The sequence below is a fragment of the Semicossyphus pulcher genome, unplaced genomic scaffold (genome assembly GCF_022749685.1).
Source record: "Semicossyphus pulcher isolate SPU_LCO1_2020_fin unplaced genomic scaffold, fSemPul1.0.p SCAF_24, whole genome shotgun sequence".
Taxonomy (NCBI): Eukaryota; Metazoa; Chordata; class Actinopteri; order Labriformes; family Labridae; genus Semicossyphus; species Semicossyphus pulcher.
The window spans coordinates 4,783,870-4,799,552 of NW_027211698.1; the positions used below are offsets into that span (position 1 = coordinate 4,783,870).

The 15,683-nt window shown below is 42.0% G+C and overlaps 1 protein-coding gene across 2 annotated transcripts in view; it reads left to right on the forward strand.

Moving 5' to 3' along the window:
• The window catches only part of LOC138603444 (fibroblast growth factor 14-like), a 63,292-nt gene that overhangs the window by 25,444 nt on the left and 22,165 nt on the right, over positions 1 to 15,683 (forward strand). The window contains exon 1 of one of the 2 annotated variants that reach the window (XM_069675228.1): positions 5,784 to 5,976. The exons of the other annotated variant lie outside the window; for it this stretch is intronic. Within the exon in view, the coding sequence (XP_069531329.1) occupies positions 5,784 to 5,976 (193 nt within the window). Of the gene's footprint in view, positions 1 to 5,783; positions 5,977 to 15,683 lie in introns of those variants that run through there. 2 annotated transcript variants of the gene reach the window in all.

Consider the following 15,683-nt stretch of genomic DNA (forward strand, 5'->3'; position numbering starts at 1 on the left):
CGAGGGTTTTTCTTTTTATCTTTAGCTCGGATGGATGGAGGAAAGAGTGAATGGAAGAAGGGATGGAGCGCGAAGAATTTTCCTTTTGAAGTTTGAGAGCCGTGTGCCGCCTTCCTCCAGTGTTATAAAAAGCATCCGAAGAGATGAATTTTAATGTAAATGTAGCTTTGATTTATTCATAACTCCTTCACTTGGAGCTGACCTGGATAAAACAGCGTACACATTCACCTCCTCACACACACACATCTTTTTTTTTGTTCTCTTCTTTTTTTTGCTATCTGTGAGAGAGACAAGTAAGGGCGAATCTTCTGTGTTTAAATAGCAGTGTGTCAGCAACATCATGCACAAAAAAGAGTGAAAGCGTGGGATCCTGCAGAAGAGTTTTCCAGCTGAAATGCACGAAAACATGAAGATGCAGGAAGACAGAGTGCTGCTAATGCAGTGTCTATATGTCTGTTTAAATTAAGGCCACAAGAGGACAAAGAAAAGCAAAGTATGTCAGGACAAGAAAAGACAGAGATCTGATAAACTCTCGTCTGCATTCAGAACCTCATTTGGTTTTTATAGCGTTTAAACAAGCAGGTCTGGCATCTCGTCTCTGCAGGCGACTGCTCTGTTACTGATCATTATGTACCACACACAGCGAACTACCACTGTGTTATTGATGTACTACCACTGTTAATGCTGCTATCAGTGAGAGAGCTCCTATTTTAGGGCTGATAGAGACGCTCTGGTGCCACCTAGTGGGCATGAGGACAGAAATGCATCATATTTTTGTGATATGGAGAAAAATGTCTCTCTTTCTCGTTCTCTCTCTGCATCTGTGTGTGTGTGTGTGTGTGTGTGTGTGTGTGTGTGTGTGTGTGTGTGTGTGTGTATCAATAGCACACACACACACACACACACACACACACACACACACAGAGGCAGAGAAAGACAGTCAGTGTCAGAGAGAGAGAGAGTCACTGTCAGAGAGAGACTTTTTCGCTGTCCGTGGTACTGAAATGTTTCGGTCCAGGGATCTGAGCCGCTGCAGATGTCATGAAGACTCAAAGTGACATCAGATTATTATTTAATTGCATATGCGTCACCTGCTGCATGTCCCCAAATCCTTTTTGACACAATATAGACCAAAAAATAAGAATGAATATGATTTTTATTTATTCAAACTGTTTTATAAGCAAGAATTTAAACAGCAAATTCAGGCTACAAGTGCCTTTACATGATATGTTTGACATTTTAATTCATTGTAATAATATAGTTTTCTATTTAAGCTACTTTTTTAAACTTCAGTCTGGATCTGTGACTTCATGCACATACAGTATATTGATTTAACACCAGACTCCATTGGCAAAACCAGTAATTTTACCGTACTTAACAGAAATGGTTATTTTGTGATATTCAGGAGATTAGGATCAAAATGTTTCTCATGAATAGTGAAAAACAGTTCCTTGATTTATGGTATGAACAACAGAGACTTCCTGTCTCATAAAGAGAACATAAAGACAAACAAAAGACAGAGATCCCTTCGAGGACAATTATGTTCAGGAACACAAACCAGAGAGACCAGCAGATTTAATCCCACCTCACACGAGGACACACTTTGTTTGATATGTTAGTGATTGGAAATGAGAATGAGTTTCAGTTTTGTTTTCTTGTCGTGTCTGTGTCGATTAAAGGAGTGAAAGAAATTGTTTTGCCTCAGTGAGAGAACCGTTTTTGGAGCCGATATTATTTTCCAAGCTTTGTATGAAAGGCAGAATATTTTTGTTGAGTAAGAGCTGCAAAAGAACAGAACGTCTTGTAATAAAATCTAATGTTCGCTGATTCAGCTGTACTTTTGGTGTCTTGTAATCCCATGAGGGTTGAACATTTTATGAGCAGGGCACAAAATTAAAACACAATATAAATACGCTTGTACTGAAAAACATACAATCAAAATGGTTATAATAAAGCGACAATCTATACTGTGATGGACATTTATCCCCTCTGGAAAATGATCTGCATATTAATTGACAACCTTTTAGACAATTAGACATCTTATATACCAATTTGACATTATCTGGGAGCTTAATTCATCTTACGTTTCTTTCTGTATACAATGTAGAAGTTATGTCTTATTGGCTCTAATGTAATCCAGTCCAAGAAGAGTGCTAAGGAGGCAGTGGCTAAAATGTAATCATTGGAACCCATCGGCTATCATTGAATCTTTATAGACACATTTTTATAATTATACAGTCGTGGATGTCATTCTTCAACTCCGTTCTCGTTCTCTCAAGTTGCTAGTTAGACTGCAGACAATTACCAGTGGACAAAGTGGAAGCCCCGAAATATTTGCAGCCAGAGGCTCTACAGTCGTGAGTTAATAGTGATGGGTTACGAGATTGATGCTGGAGTAAATGTCAGGCTATGTCCAAATTGCATAATTTTTCTATTTACTACAGTCTGTGCGGCAGCTGCCCTTACAATGTACGCACTTTGCATGCAGTATTAATACAGTTGGGACATACTTATTGTTTTGAGTCTGGAGCACATCTGTATGTCTCTTAGCAACTCAGTCCATCTCACATATATTTGTGGAATAGCATGCTAGCATGCTCACTGTAAAATCTGATTGGATATAGTAGAACATCAGGACAACTTTTGGTATATTTAACATGCTTGTAATAGGACGTACTAAATATTTTCTTGCATACTGACTATTATGGAAGTATAGGTACTGGAATAGAGCCAGGGTGTCACCAAAGAGACTACAGTGAATCATTGAAGGAACTACAGGAAGCAAAGCAAATTTAACATTTAAAAACAATGATTGTAACACCTATTTTGCATTTCTTTTTTATGCATTGAAGCACACATTGCTCATTGACTTATGAACTTGCTGGCAGAATATCTGCAGGGAATGAAGGATGAATTGTGTCCCTGATATGTCTACACGGCCAAACTCTGCTGTCCATTATTCATGGTAAGGTCAGATAAATTGGAAAAGGTTTTGGGGTTTTTCTTTGATATCAGTTTCCCCAGAAGAAATGGACATTTCATTTCAGTTTTCATCTCAGTTTTCTTTGTGTCCAGCTGGGTCCCTGCCTGGCTTTTTTCTTCTGCAGCGATGGCTGACCTACATGCTGGAAAAAAAACATGCTGGCTTTGGAAATGTTGGCAAAACTTAAATCACGGCATAGCTTTTCAAAATAATTGTTTCACTTTGTCGGGTACATTCAAAACAGATAAAGACATACAGTGCAGAGCTACACCTGATACTTCCCCACACACTGTTACATCATGGAGGAAATGAGAGTGTACAGACAGTATAGGCTTACATTGGGAACATTGGTTGTAAGGTATACACACGTGAACACACAAACACGACATGTGAGGCAGAGCAGCCTAGCAGTTTATCTCCCCATCAATCAAGCCCACCTCTTGCATTTTTAAACCATTCAGTCAGACTCCTTTCATGAGCTGAATACTGACAGTGGGCATGTGTGGGATGAGGTAATGAGTGGAGCTGCCTTCATTGTCTGCCATTACCTGCCTGCCAGTCTGAAACATAATTAGTCAAATTAAAGTCTTCAAAAGGAGAATGCAACTTGGAGTCAGAAGACAGGAGCTTCTTATTAATTTTAGAGAAAGTCTGTATAACATTTGAACTATTTTAATTTTTCACATTAGGTGGTTGTAAATTTCCATTTTCTGTCTTGAAGATCTAAAGAATTTGGATTTTGCTTGAAGATTTTGCACAGGCAGGAAGAGAATTTGTTAAATTATTTACTTGTTTTGGGGGGCACAGGAGCCCCATCAAAGTACGTCCAACTAAAGTTCTTGTTTTTTCCACTAACAGGCTCAGATTGTTATTCTAAGTGTCTGACAACATTACAGAAAGGATCCCTGCAGAGATAGATACTTTTTGTTAAAGAGGAAGATGCTTTTGTATACCCAGAAAAGGCCAAAAATTAGCCTCTTCAAAGCCACCAGACTCCATTGACAAAAACAGTCATTTTACTTTGCACAACACAAGAGATGCTTGTCTATGGCTGCATAGGCCAGTTAGTTTTTTTGTATTGTTGTGTGACTTTAGTGTGCTAATTAGTTAGCTATGATTAAATACAACACAAATTAACCAACCGATCAAGGTAACTGCAGCTTAGTAAGTCTCATATTCTGAAAAGTTAAATTCCTTCAATGGTCAATGGAGTCTGGTGGCTTTAAAGAGAGCAGGCTAATGAACTTTTTGGTGGAAATTATGGAAGTATTGTTTTGTTTGTAAACATGTCTGACGGATATTTTTTTAAATACTGAGTCTAAAAATATGGAATTACCCCATATTCACTGTGTATTTGGTGTTAATTGTAGAATTAAATATAAAAAATAAACAAAAATCAGAAAACAGAAAGGTGACATGGCTTCAAAGTCCCTGTTGCTCGTGTGGTATGGTTCACGGAATCGAGACCGGTTCCATCCGACCGCTAACCGGTGACGTCGTCCCCCACACCCCAAACACACACCCCTTCACTTACAGGTTGTTTTTGAGAGCGCGTGTGTGGCTGCTCGCTCGGCGCGTGGCTCCAGCAGCGGTGTGGTTTCCAGAGAGCGCTCCCTCCTTTCAACGTCAAAGCAACATCAACGACAACCACAGACACATCCGGTTATTACTTTCAAAATAATAATATGTAATCGGTCATTTAAGCTTTTAATTTCAAAGTAAAATTTTCCAGTTTAACATTATAGCCTATTTTAAAGCTTTAACAGGAAGTTAAGTCAGTGTCAAATAGTAACCAGGACTTTTTTTTTTTTTTAAAGAGGAAAAACAGAGTTTTACTCAATAGTCAGTTATTGAATTACACAAAATAACACAGTAAGAGATTTAACCATGTAAAAGCCAATTTCCTATTGCTATCTATTTAAGAATAAATATAAATCCTAAAGAAAGTGTAGTAAGAAGTGTTAAATAAATTGGTTTATTGTATACTGTTATTTATCTATAGTTGGAATAGTTTTTTGTGTATTTATGAGAGAAATGAAAAAGCTTTATTTCTTAAATAATTGAGATTAGGTGTTGACCACTTGATGGCAGCAACAAGTTAAAAATGGCAGAAGAATATAAGAATATGCTGTGACGAAAAAACAGTACATTCAGTGCAAAAGGTTCAAATATTTGTCTAAAAAAGCGAGTGGTTAATATGTATACTCATTTGAAAAACACAAAACCATATTAGGCTTTGACTTTGAAAGGAAATCCGCCCTGTTTCCGGTGTTGCCCTTGGTAACTCCCGCTAGTTTCACGCAGCTGGAGCGGCTCGCGGCTGCACGCGCGCCTCGCGCTTCTCCTGCCAGCGGAATACAAACGGTCGTTTTCAGAGGAGAGAGGACACATAACAGCTTTTTGAGGTTTTATTCTCCATTTCAGACATTTTTCTTTGTCTCGTCCGTTCATCATGGGAACACAAAGTGACAAACCGGGGCCGGTAAAAACGGTCGGGGGAGCCGTTCAGTGACAGCAGCTGTTGTTTGACTGACAGACAGACCGGTGAGACGTGACGGACAGGTAAACCGTTTTAAATCAATGGCCTGGGGAAAATGCTGTAACGTGAAGTGTTTATTTCGGACTTAACGTCATTGAACCTTTAGTATGGGGCGGTTATAGCCGGTAAAGGCGAAGACCGGAGTGGTTGGTGTCTGGTTTTTGTGTGCGCTCCGTCCCCTCCGGTGGGCACAACTGAGGAGACCGGAGACACGGACGGAGACGGGGCTGCTGTTTCGGTGTCGGCTAGTTCGGCGGAGACATGGCAGCGGCTATCGCCAGCGGTTTGATCCGGCAGAAGCGACAGGCGAGGGAGCAACACGCCCACCGACCGACGACCCACCGGCGGCGGAAGAGCCCCGGTAAAAAGCAGGGGTTGTGCAACGGGAACCTTGTCGACATCTTCTCCAAAGTCCGGATATTTGGCTTGAAGAAGAGGAGGCTACGGAGGCAAGGTGCGAGGGGGAACGGGAGGGGGCACACAGACAGTCGCACGCGCGCAAATGTATTGAAATGCTTATTCGCGCGCTTCCACACACATGCCTCGCACGCGCATAGCCTACACTTTTACATTCATACACAACCACCTTCACACATGCACACCCTGGGTTCGCGCGCGCTCATCCACGCGCGCACACCCCAAACACGCATAAACAGCCTGACCGTCTCTCTCCCTTTCTTTTTCCCCCCCTCTCTCTTTCCTCTGGGGTGACACACACACACACACACACACACACACACACACTGTCATGTCTTGTAGTGCCCTATGGTTCAGTAGTTTCCAGGTACATCCATTATTGAAGCCACAGATTAGTCTGTCTAGCCTCTCTCTCTCTCTCTGTCTCTCTGCCTCGCTCTCTCATTTCCACCTCATGATTTAAAAAACTCACCACCATCATCAGACTTTTTAGTACCTGTCTTTTATTTTGAAATGACACTTTGCTTCACGGTTCCGTATCTTGGAATAAAACACAGGTTTTTTATATGTGTAAGGGGTAAAAAGTGTCAAATTAAGATCTAAATTCACACATTTTTAAATCAGATTTTGCACAGAGAAGTGATTTTTACATGGAAGTGAATGCAGATTAATGAGAGTGTTGTGATTGTGTGCTTTGGTAAAGTGAGCGTTCAATGGCAGAGGCGATAAGTGCCGCTGTAATCAATTGATTGTGTGAGAAACCAGCAGGTGACGGTGTGTACAGAGGCAGGGATGAGTGGATGGATGAAGGGAGGAGGAGAGAAGGAGGCAGGAAATGAAAGGAGGGGAGGAGGGTGTGACGGAGGACGAGGAGGCGAACGTGAGGAGTCATGTTGACGGGGATTGGTTTTCACCAGTTTGGTCTGGTGAGCGCCGGATTCTAGTCCTCCTTCCACTCTCCTTTCTACTCTTTCCTTTCTTTTTTGTCACCTCCATTCCTCATGCCCTAGCTTAATTCCCTCCCTGTTTTCCTCCCCCCTTTGTACTTTCTATATTTACTTGCTTTTTCTTCATTTTTGTGCCCACCCTTCATCAACGACCCTTTTTCTCCTCTCCATTTTCTCCTACCCTTTAATCCTCAAGCTTCATTTTCCTTCTCTCTTACCTTGCTCTCTTCCAACCTTCTCTCCCTAAAAGAAAACGCCAACATCTTCCTCTCCTCTCTCCATCTTTCCTTCTCTTTCTTTTTTACCATGTTGTCTCCTATTCGCCATTTTGTTCCTACACTCCTACTTGCATCTCCTTCTTGGTCACCTTTGTTCCTAGCTTCGTTTGAGCTTCAATTCCTCAGAATTTTTTCTTGTCTTTCTTCCTTTTTCCTTGCCCACTTTCACCCTTTCCATGTATTCTTTCTTCCCCCCCCTTTTTGTCCACCCTCCTATGTCTCCTCCTCCCTTTTACGTCCCCTTTCTTCCGACCTTTTCCTCCCATCCTCCAGCTAAAATTCCTCCTTGTCCTTCCTTGTTCACCCACATCTAGGAGGAGCAGACAAACAGCTTCCTCTTCCCTCTCCGTCTTTCCACCTCTTACCTTCTTGGTCACCCTTCTCCCTTACCTTTCTCCCCTTCCTCCCTTTCACCCTCTTTTGGCGTCATCCAATCTTCCCTCCCCACTTTATCTTGATCTTTTACATCCCTCCTTCCAGCCTCGTTCTTCCCTTTCAATAAATAGAGCCTCCTTTCATCTCCTCGTCTTGTTTCCTCCTCTCCTCATTTTGCTTTTTCCCATTTGTCTCTTTCCCTTCCACCGTCCTCTCTCTTCCACTCTCCTCTCTCCATCTTTCCTCATTTTTCTTCTCACCTCCTTGTCTCTTTTGCATCCTATTTCCTTACGTCTCACCTCCACCTTCTCTCCATTTGTCTTCTGTCTTGTTCCCTTTTCCACCCTTTTAACCTTTTCTATCCCTCCTTATATCCTACCACTCTTTTGATGTCATCAATCCTCCCTACCTTACATCTTTTCACCCCTCCTTTCATCCTTGTTCCCTCCCTTCCTTATTGATAACAAAGCCTACTTTTTTCTCCTTTTCTTGTTTCCTCCTCTCCTCATTAGTTCCGCTGCAATTTTATTATTTCTTCCCTTTCAATTTTCCCTTTCCTTGTGCCTTCCACTTCATCTTTCATCTCTCTCCTTCAGCCTCTTCTCCTCTCTCCTTACTCGTTTTGGCATCCTTTCCCCTCTTGTCACCTTCATTTTCTCTCCATTTGTCTCCCCTCTCTTTCCCTTTTCTCCACTTTGAACCTTTTCTTCCTCTCCTCCTCCTCCTCTCCCCTTTATTCTACCACCCTTCCACCTCTTCACCCTAATCTTCCCTCCCTATCTTAGATCTTTTCCTCCCTCCTTCCAGCCTTGTTCCCTCCTTTTTGACAACAAAAGCCTCCTTTCATCTCCTCTCCTCGTCTCCTCCTCTCATGTCCTCATTACTTCCTCTGCATTTTCTTCCTTTCCTTCTCTCCTCACTTCTCATTTTTTGTCACCTTCCTTTCTTACCCTCTCCGCGGTCTCCTCCATGTTTTTTCCTTCGCTCCCCCTTTTTGTAACACTTTCTTCCCCTCCTCTACACCTCTTTATGTCACCATTGTTCCTCTTGTCCTCCATCGTTTTCTTTTGCAGATCTTTTCATCTACCTTTTCTTTCCTTCCTCTCTCTTGTTTCCATCTCCTCTCTTCATCCTTCGCCCAGCTTTTCCTCTTTTGTCATCTTCCTCCCATACCTGCGTCTTGCCTGCTTCTCCTCCTCATCTCATTATTCTCACCCCCTTCCTTCTCTCCTCCCTAATCTTCCCTCCCTACCTTAGATCTTTTCATCCCTTCTTCCAGCTTCATTTTTTGTCCCGTTCACCTCTCGCCCTCCTTTTCTGTCACCTTTCTCTATTACCTGCCATCTTCTCCTCCTCCTCATACTCCTCCTCATCTAATCATCTTCCTCCTCTTCATCCTAATCCTCTATTTCCACCTTAGATCTCGTGATCCCTCCATCTTCTTTTCTAGATTTAAAAAGAACAGATGACAACAGCCTCTTCTCCTCTCCTCTCTTCTTCCCTTCTCTTTTGTCACCATTCCCATTACCTTCTTTCTCCTTGTCCTCCTTTACTCGCCATCCTACTCCTCCTATCCAACCAATCCACCTCACAAACCTTAGATCTTTTCATCTCTCCTCTCCATCCTTGTTCCACCTCCTTTTATCTCCTCTCTTTGTTTCCTTTCTTATTGCCTCCTCCTCTCCTAATGTCGAAGCTTCAGTTCCTCCTTCCCTTTCTTTCCCTCTTTTCCTACCTTTCCTCCTGACCTGCCATCTCCTCCTCTTTATCTTTAATCCTCTCTTCTTACCGTAAATCTTTCCATCACTTCTCCTCTCCTATCCTTTCGTCACCTCCTCTTCTCATATCTTCCCTTTTTTGTCCCCTTTCTCCTTCACCTTCTTTCTTCTCCTCCTCCTCTTCTCCACCCAATCCTCCATGCGTACTCTCCATCCTTAATTCCATCTTCATTTTTCCTCCCTCTCTCCTCCTCTACACCTCCTCCGTTCCCTCCTTCCTTGTGTTCCCAGCTGTGAGAGCTGCTGGTGAAAGCTTGGCAACGTCTACAGCCTCTCTGAGTGTGGGATTTTGTGTGTGCATGTGTGTGTGTGTGTGTGTGTGTGTGTGTCTATGTGTGTGACATTTGCCAACATCCCCGACTGCCTTCCAGAGGTTTTGTGAAGGAGAGACAGCCCCGACTCAGACTGATCTGAATTCTTCATTACTCGATCAAAGATGTGGTTCAATACCGCTTCAATTTGCATTCTATGGTTAGACTGACAAAGAGCCAGAGTTGTGCCTTATTAAAACTGTGATATCAGTCCACTTCTGATATGATGAAGGCTCCTTCTTAGCTGCAGCTAGTCCTAGTGTGTCATTATTATAAGTAATTAGACGTCAGAGTGCAGAATTCAATGCATTCGACAGACAGATTCTGGTATTCTTAAAATGGTTTATTTAACGAGAAACAGCTGTCACATCGCCCTCTTTAAGCCACCAGACTCCATTTGCAAAACCAGTAATTTTACTGGCAGAACTCGGAAGTTGCTGCTCTGCTTAGCTTGTTCGTATGTCTGAGTGAATGTGGTGTTTAAAGTGGTTAGCTCCGACACAATCCCAACACAGCACAATAACGCAAACAAACTAATATGTTAAAGCAGCAATAGACCAGCAACTCTTGTCTTCTATGAGGTAAAATTGCTGTTTTTTTCAATGGAGTCTGGTGGCTTTAAAGAGAGCGATTTAACAGCTGTTTCTGAAAGATGTGTCTCTCCAGGGATCCTTTCCGTAATGTTGTTGAGAACGTTTTATATCCTGTCAGTGGCAGAATCAAGCACTTTGGGTGTACTTTGTTTGTCCTGAAAGATTGCATTGCAGCCATGTTTCACAGCTGCATGCTGCAGCAATCTCCTGGAGCAACTCAAAACCTTTTGTACCTATTCGTCATTTAGACCCCAAATATGTAAAATAGTGCCTAGGTCTAAAAATACCGAAATTCCCCTTTTAAAGCTGCTGACTAACTCCTCCACCGGTCTGACTGTGAGTGGAGGATTGTGACATGACGGACAGGAATTCCCCGCCAAATTAAAAGAGAATCACAGGCGCAAAATATTGGTCTTTTGGTAGCATTCATAAGAAAACAAGTCATAAAAAACATTCCCCTCTGCTGAGTCACGACACCAGCCAAGAGAGGTATTCTGAAAAGCACCTGCTGCAATGTATCAGACGGGGTCCAAAGCCAACAGAAAGACAGATGAATAAGCCGAGGTCTAATCAGCAATATTTAGACATGTTTCATTATGTTGTAGATTACATTTCAATGACCTTTTAGGTCGGATAAGGTTACAATCCTCTGGTGGTGCGTCACACAAACAAGGAGGCAGAGGCTGAAATGTGGCTGATTTCAGTGCGTCTGCAGCGGGCAGCGTGCGTGCTGATTTCTGCTGTGTGCTGACGGACGGATGCTGGGCAGGTGAACTGTTAGTTTGAATCAAAAAGCAGCAAGAAATATCACAGCTGTCAGTCGGAATGACATTTACTTAATGCATGAAAATACAGACTGTTCTGTTCTGTGTTTAGAGGGGAGGAAGAAGCAGCTGCAGTGAGGACTGTGTGTTGGAAAAGATGCAACAAATGATTTTTGTCATTGATTATCAAAGTTTTATAACCATAAAATCACCACTTCAGCCCACCTGTGGCAAGGCATCTAAGTGTGCAATAATACATTTATTTTAGTATCTAGCATGTGGACTTGTAAGACACCAAAGACCCATATGTTTTGCACATGATATTCCTTTCCTTCTTGCAGACCATCAGTTTCAGTCCAGGCTTGTTCTGGCCTTTTCCCTCTGCAGGCCGTTCTCATTCAGATGAGAAGAAATGCACAATAAATTATCTATAACCTGAAGTACCAGCCTCTGCATTGTACTGACTTTTTTCCCAGGCAATAATAGATAGTCAAAGCAACTGCTCAGGCCGGGAAGGATGTGGAGGTCAGCTGATGTTGTAGAAAACTATAGTTCGCTTGGGGTCAAACAACGCTGGACTTTAATCCAAGGGTCCCCTGTGTAACAAAATGTGAAGGTTTTTGCATCTCTTGTTTGCCTTATTTTCTAATCCAGCTTTAAGAAGACGCATCTTTCAAAAAAATGCAGCAAAGCAGCTGTGACAAAGCGTTTGATGACCTGTTGCAACCACACCGATGTGTCAGTTCCAGGAAGGTTGCTGTTGTGATGGCGGCGGGGGGCTTTTTAAGTACCTTTAAGTGGCGTTAACGAGGAGCATGAGATTGACTTCTGGGAAAGGTGCTGTGGATGACGAGGAGCTGAACCACAAAGCTTTTGCCTTACACGTGGTCAGGAATTGTGCGTAGTAAGCAAGACGGTGATTTTTCATGTGCAAAAATAAGGAGTTCAGTGGTGCTGCACCTTTTTTAAGGCCACCTTTTACGGCTAGGTTTAACTTTAAATTAATCAAATACAGACATAAATACAAGTAGTATTATTTTAGCTAGTAAATATGTGATATAAGAAGCAAAAACCCAGGAACTACATCTCCTAGCTGCCCCCCGATCACCTTGAGAGCTTGAAAATAGATGGCTAAAAATTCAGTTCTTAAAAGCCAATATTTTTCACATTAATGCGAGAACGAGTGATTATTGTTATTCAATGCGGGTGCAGCTCTTTGGCTCAGTTTGTCTATATGTTACCCCTGTGATGGACTGGCTATCCGTACAGGGTGTTCCCTTGCCTTTCAGTCAATGCATAATAATAAGCAGGTATGGATAATCAATAGATGTCACCGGCGTTTTCATTAGGCTGGAAGAATACACAGAAAAAAATATCACAGCTCAAAGACAAAAAGGAAGATCTGAATTTAATGTCTAATTGGGACAAATTCCCATTAAAGACCTTTATTATGGATTAATGCAGATGCATAATCAAACAGTCTGCATCATTGATTACATAGTGGACTTAAAGGACTGTTGCTGAACCAGATCTGAATTTAACAGTGTTTGTATTTTCTCTCTTTTCAGCACTGTAAGTGTTTCTCTAATCACTAATCACTGTGATGTTAATGAGGATGAAACGATGCACTCAGTCGCTGCTTGTGTTTTTTCTTTTTACTCTGGTGCTGTCGTTCGGCGTCTGTGTGTAGAAAAGAGGGACGCAGAGAAGGTTGCTCCTCGTCTGAGACACCCATGTTGGTATTTTATCCCGTGTTAAACACTGTATTTAGACTCAGACTGAAGCGAATTAGCAGACAATACGACATGTCAAATCTGCTCGGCGGCGTGACGGGCTGACTGATTGAATCAGATCACATTATGTCGTAAATACAGCTTAGCGTGTGTGTGTGTGAATGTGTGTGTTTCTGTGTGGATGGGGGAATACCCTTTCACTGGAACAGTCTGGAATCACGAGGCTGTTGCTGTGGCAACGCGAGAATGGGAATTTCCCTAGTAACAGACAGGATGTTGGTGATGCTGGGAAGAGTGGGAATATATATCGTCAAACACCTTGACGAGTGTGGAGACGTCAGGTTGGGATATGAATAAAGGGATACATGGAGTGGGGATTTTATGCAAACACAATACGGCTATTTGTAGGGCTTCAAACAGCTATTATTTTCCTTATCTCAAAATGAGCAAGTTATCTGCATGATTAATCTTTTAGTCTACAAATGTCACAAAGTTATGAGAAACATTCTTCACAATTTCCCAGCGCTAAAAATGATGTCTTTAAATGACTTCTTTTGTCCAACAAACCCAAAAACCCAAAGAAAAGCAGAAAATCCTCTCGTTTAAGAAGCTAAAATATAAATGTTTAGGTAGGTTTGGATAACTAGAGTGTCAGCATTGAAACCAAAAAGATATTTTTTAATAATTTGAGGGATGAAGATATTTTTCTGCTTTAAATAAATTGTGTTGCATTGAAAAATCCAATCGGCTGAGCAGCCAGGAGAGGTATTACCTTCAGCCACTGAAAGCACCTGCTGTAATATATCACACAGAGGTTAACAGACAGATAGAGGTATATCACAGGTCTAATTCAGTAACATTAAGATTTAAAAATACATCATGTTTTATAAATCAATATGTCAAAAATTAAGTATAACGGGCATGACACCTTCTGGAAAGGATGGACAGGACTTCCCCTTCACATTAAAAGACAATAACAGCCTCAAAATATTGGCTTTTCATAGCTTTGATAAGAGAATAAATCATCAAAAAAATCCCCATCTGCTGAGTCACGACACCAGCCAAGAAGGTGTTCTGTTATTACATGGCGCCGCAGAAAGGCACCTGCTGCAATATAACAGGCAGGCTTTGGAGTCAACAGAAAGACGGAGGGATAAATAGAGAATGTGATCTGATTCAGCAACATTTAAGAAACATTTTAACATTATAAACCAGATGCGATATAAATGACCTGACAGGTTAGAGACATTCAATAACTTTTCCAGCAGCTTCCTCTGGTGGTGCGTCACACAAACACGGACGCAGAGACTGAAATGTGGCTGACTTCAGTGCGTCTGCAGCGGGCAGCGTGCGTGCTGATTTCTGCTGTGTGCTGACGGACGGATGCTGCGCAGGTGAACTGTTAGTTTGAATCAAAAAGCAGCAAGAAATATCACAGCTGTCAGTCGGAATGACATTTACTTAAATACAGACTGTTCTGTTCTGTATTTAGAGGGGAGGAAGATGCAGCTGCAGTGAGGAGTGCTTGTGTGCAGCTATCAAATATATGTCTGTATTTTTAGGTTATTAATGATGGAAAATGCTCATCATAGTTACTCAAAGCCTATTTTGTTGTCTTCAAATTGAATGAACAACAAGACCAGTAAGACAAGTCGTTCAGTGCCACCTTTTTGTCATAAAAACACAAGTAACTAGTTGATCAATCATCTGTAGTTGCAGCCCGACATTCGACTCTATTGCATTCTTCTAAACTCTGATTGGTATTCTTCTCTCGATAGCCTTGCACCTAAATGTGATGTGCATTGTGTGAGTTCTCTGCAAGCCGATTTAATAGTCTTTTAATTTGACTGAGATTTATTATTGGCAACATGCACAACATGCTGGGCCATGTGCGGGGGGACTTTCTCGCTTTGAGCGCTGGCTGCAAACGTCCCCATCTCCTCCTCGCTCCTTCTCCCCTGCTGCACAAGATGGATCCTTCACATCGGCGGAAAACACCCCTCTCTCTCTCTCTCTCTCTCTCTGTGTCTCTGTCTCGCACACACACTTCACAAACTGGGTCACTCTTTGCTTTTTTCCCTGCCTCTGTGCATTAGGGTATACCTTCAAACATTTACTCTCTCACACACGCATGTTCAAAGGGGATTCCCACCCTGCTTTTGCTGCGCCAGCTGCCAAAGGCGAAGTCACTGATTTTATAGAGCGAGAATGGGTGTGGTCACAGGAGCCATATTAAATAATCAGCGTCACCTACCAACATGAGTGTGTGTTTGTGTGGAAAAAAAGCAATCTACAGCAGAAGGCGTGATAGAAGTGACGGAAAAATGCCTGTCTGTACCTGCCAAGGAGCCACAACTGTTATATCACCTCTCTCTCATTCTCCGTCTTTATGGAGTGACTCAGTCAGCCTTTGTCCCTCTGCTCCCTCTTTGTCACTTCTCTTTCTTTCTCTCTCTTATTATGACTAGCTGTAGTTTTTAGAGCCCAACTGTTATGGGATTTTTAAGACAAACACAAGTCAGATTTAAGAGGGAGGGAAGTCACAGATATGGGGGACAATATAGTGAATTTATGAGCTGCAATGAAAATAGATCTTTTAAATGTTTGTGCACCGATTTGACACCACTATGATTATGCAAAGGTACTGAAAAGGCTGCTTTCTTGAAGTCGTAACTTAATCTAAGATTTAGATCACAATGATCGGGGTCTTAAAACTTAAAGTTTAAAAACTGCAGAATGACCGCTGACATTATTAAATCTCTGTTATGACAAAGCGAATCACACCTAAGGACCAACGTATAGGTCAACAGATAAAAAGTAAACACAGCCATTATGAAGCTGCTCTCCGCCATCAAAGGTTCAGAAATTATTTATCAGTGTTATTCAAGTGGAACAGTGACCATGAGGGAAGGATTAGTCCAAGAATCCTGTAATGGATTGGACGTGCCTGACTAGTCTCCGCACA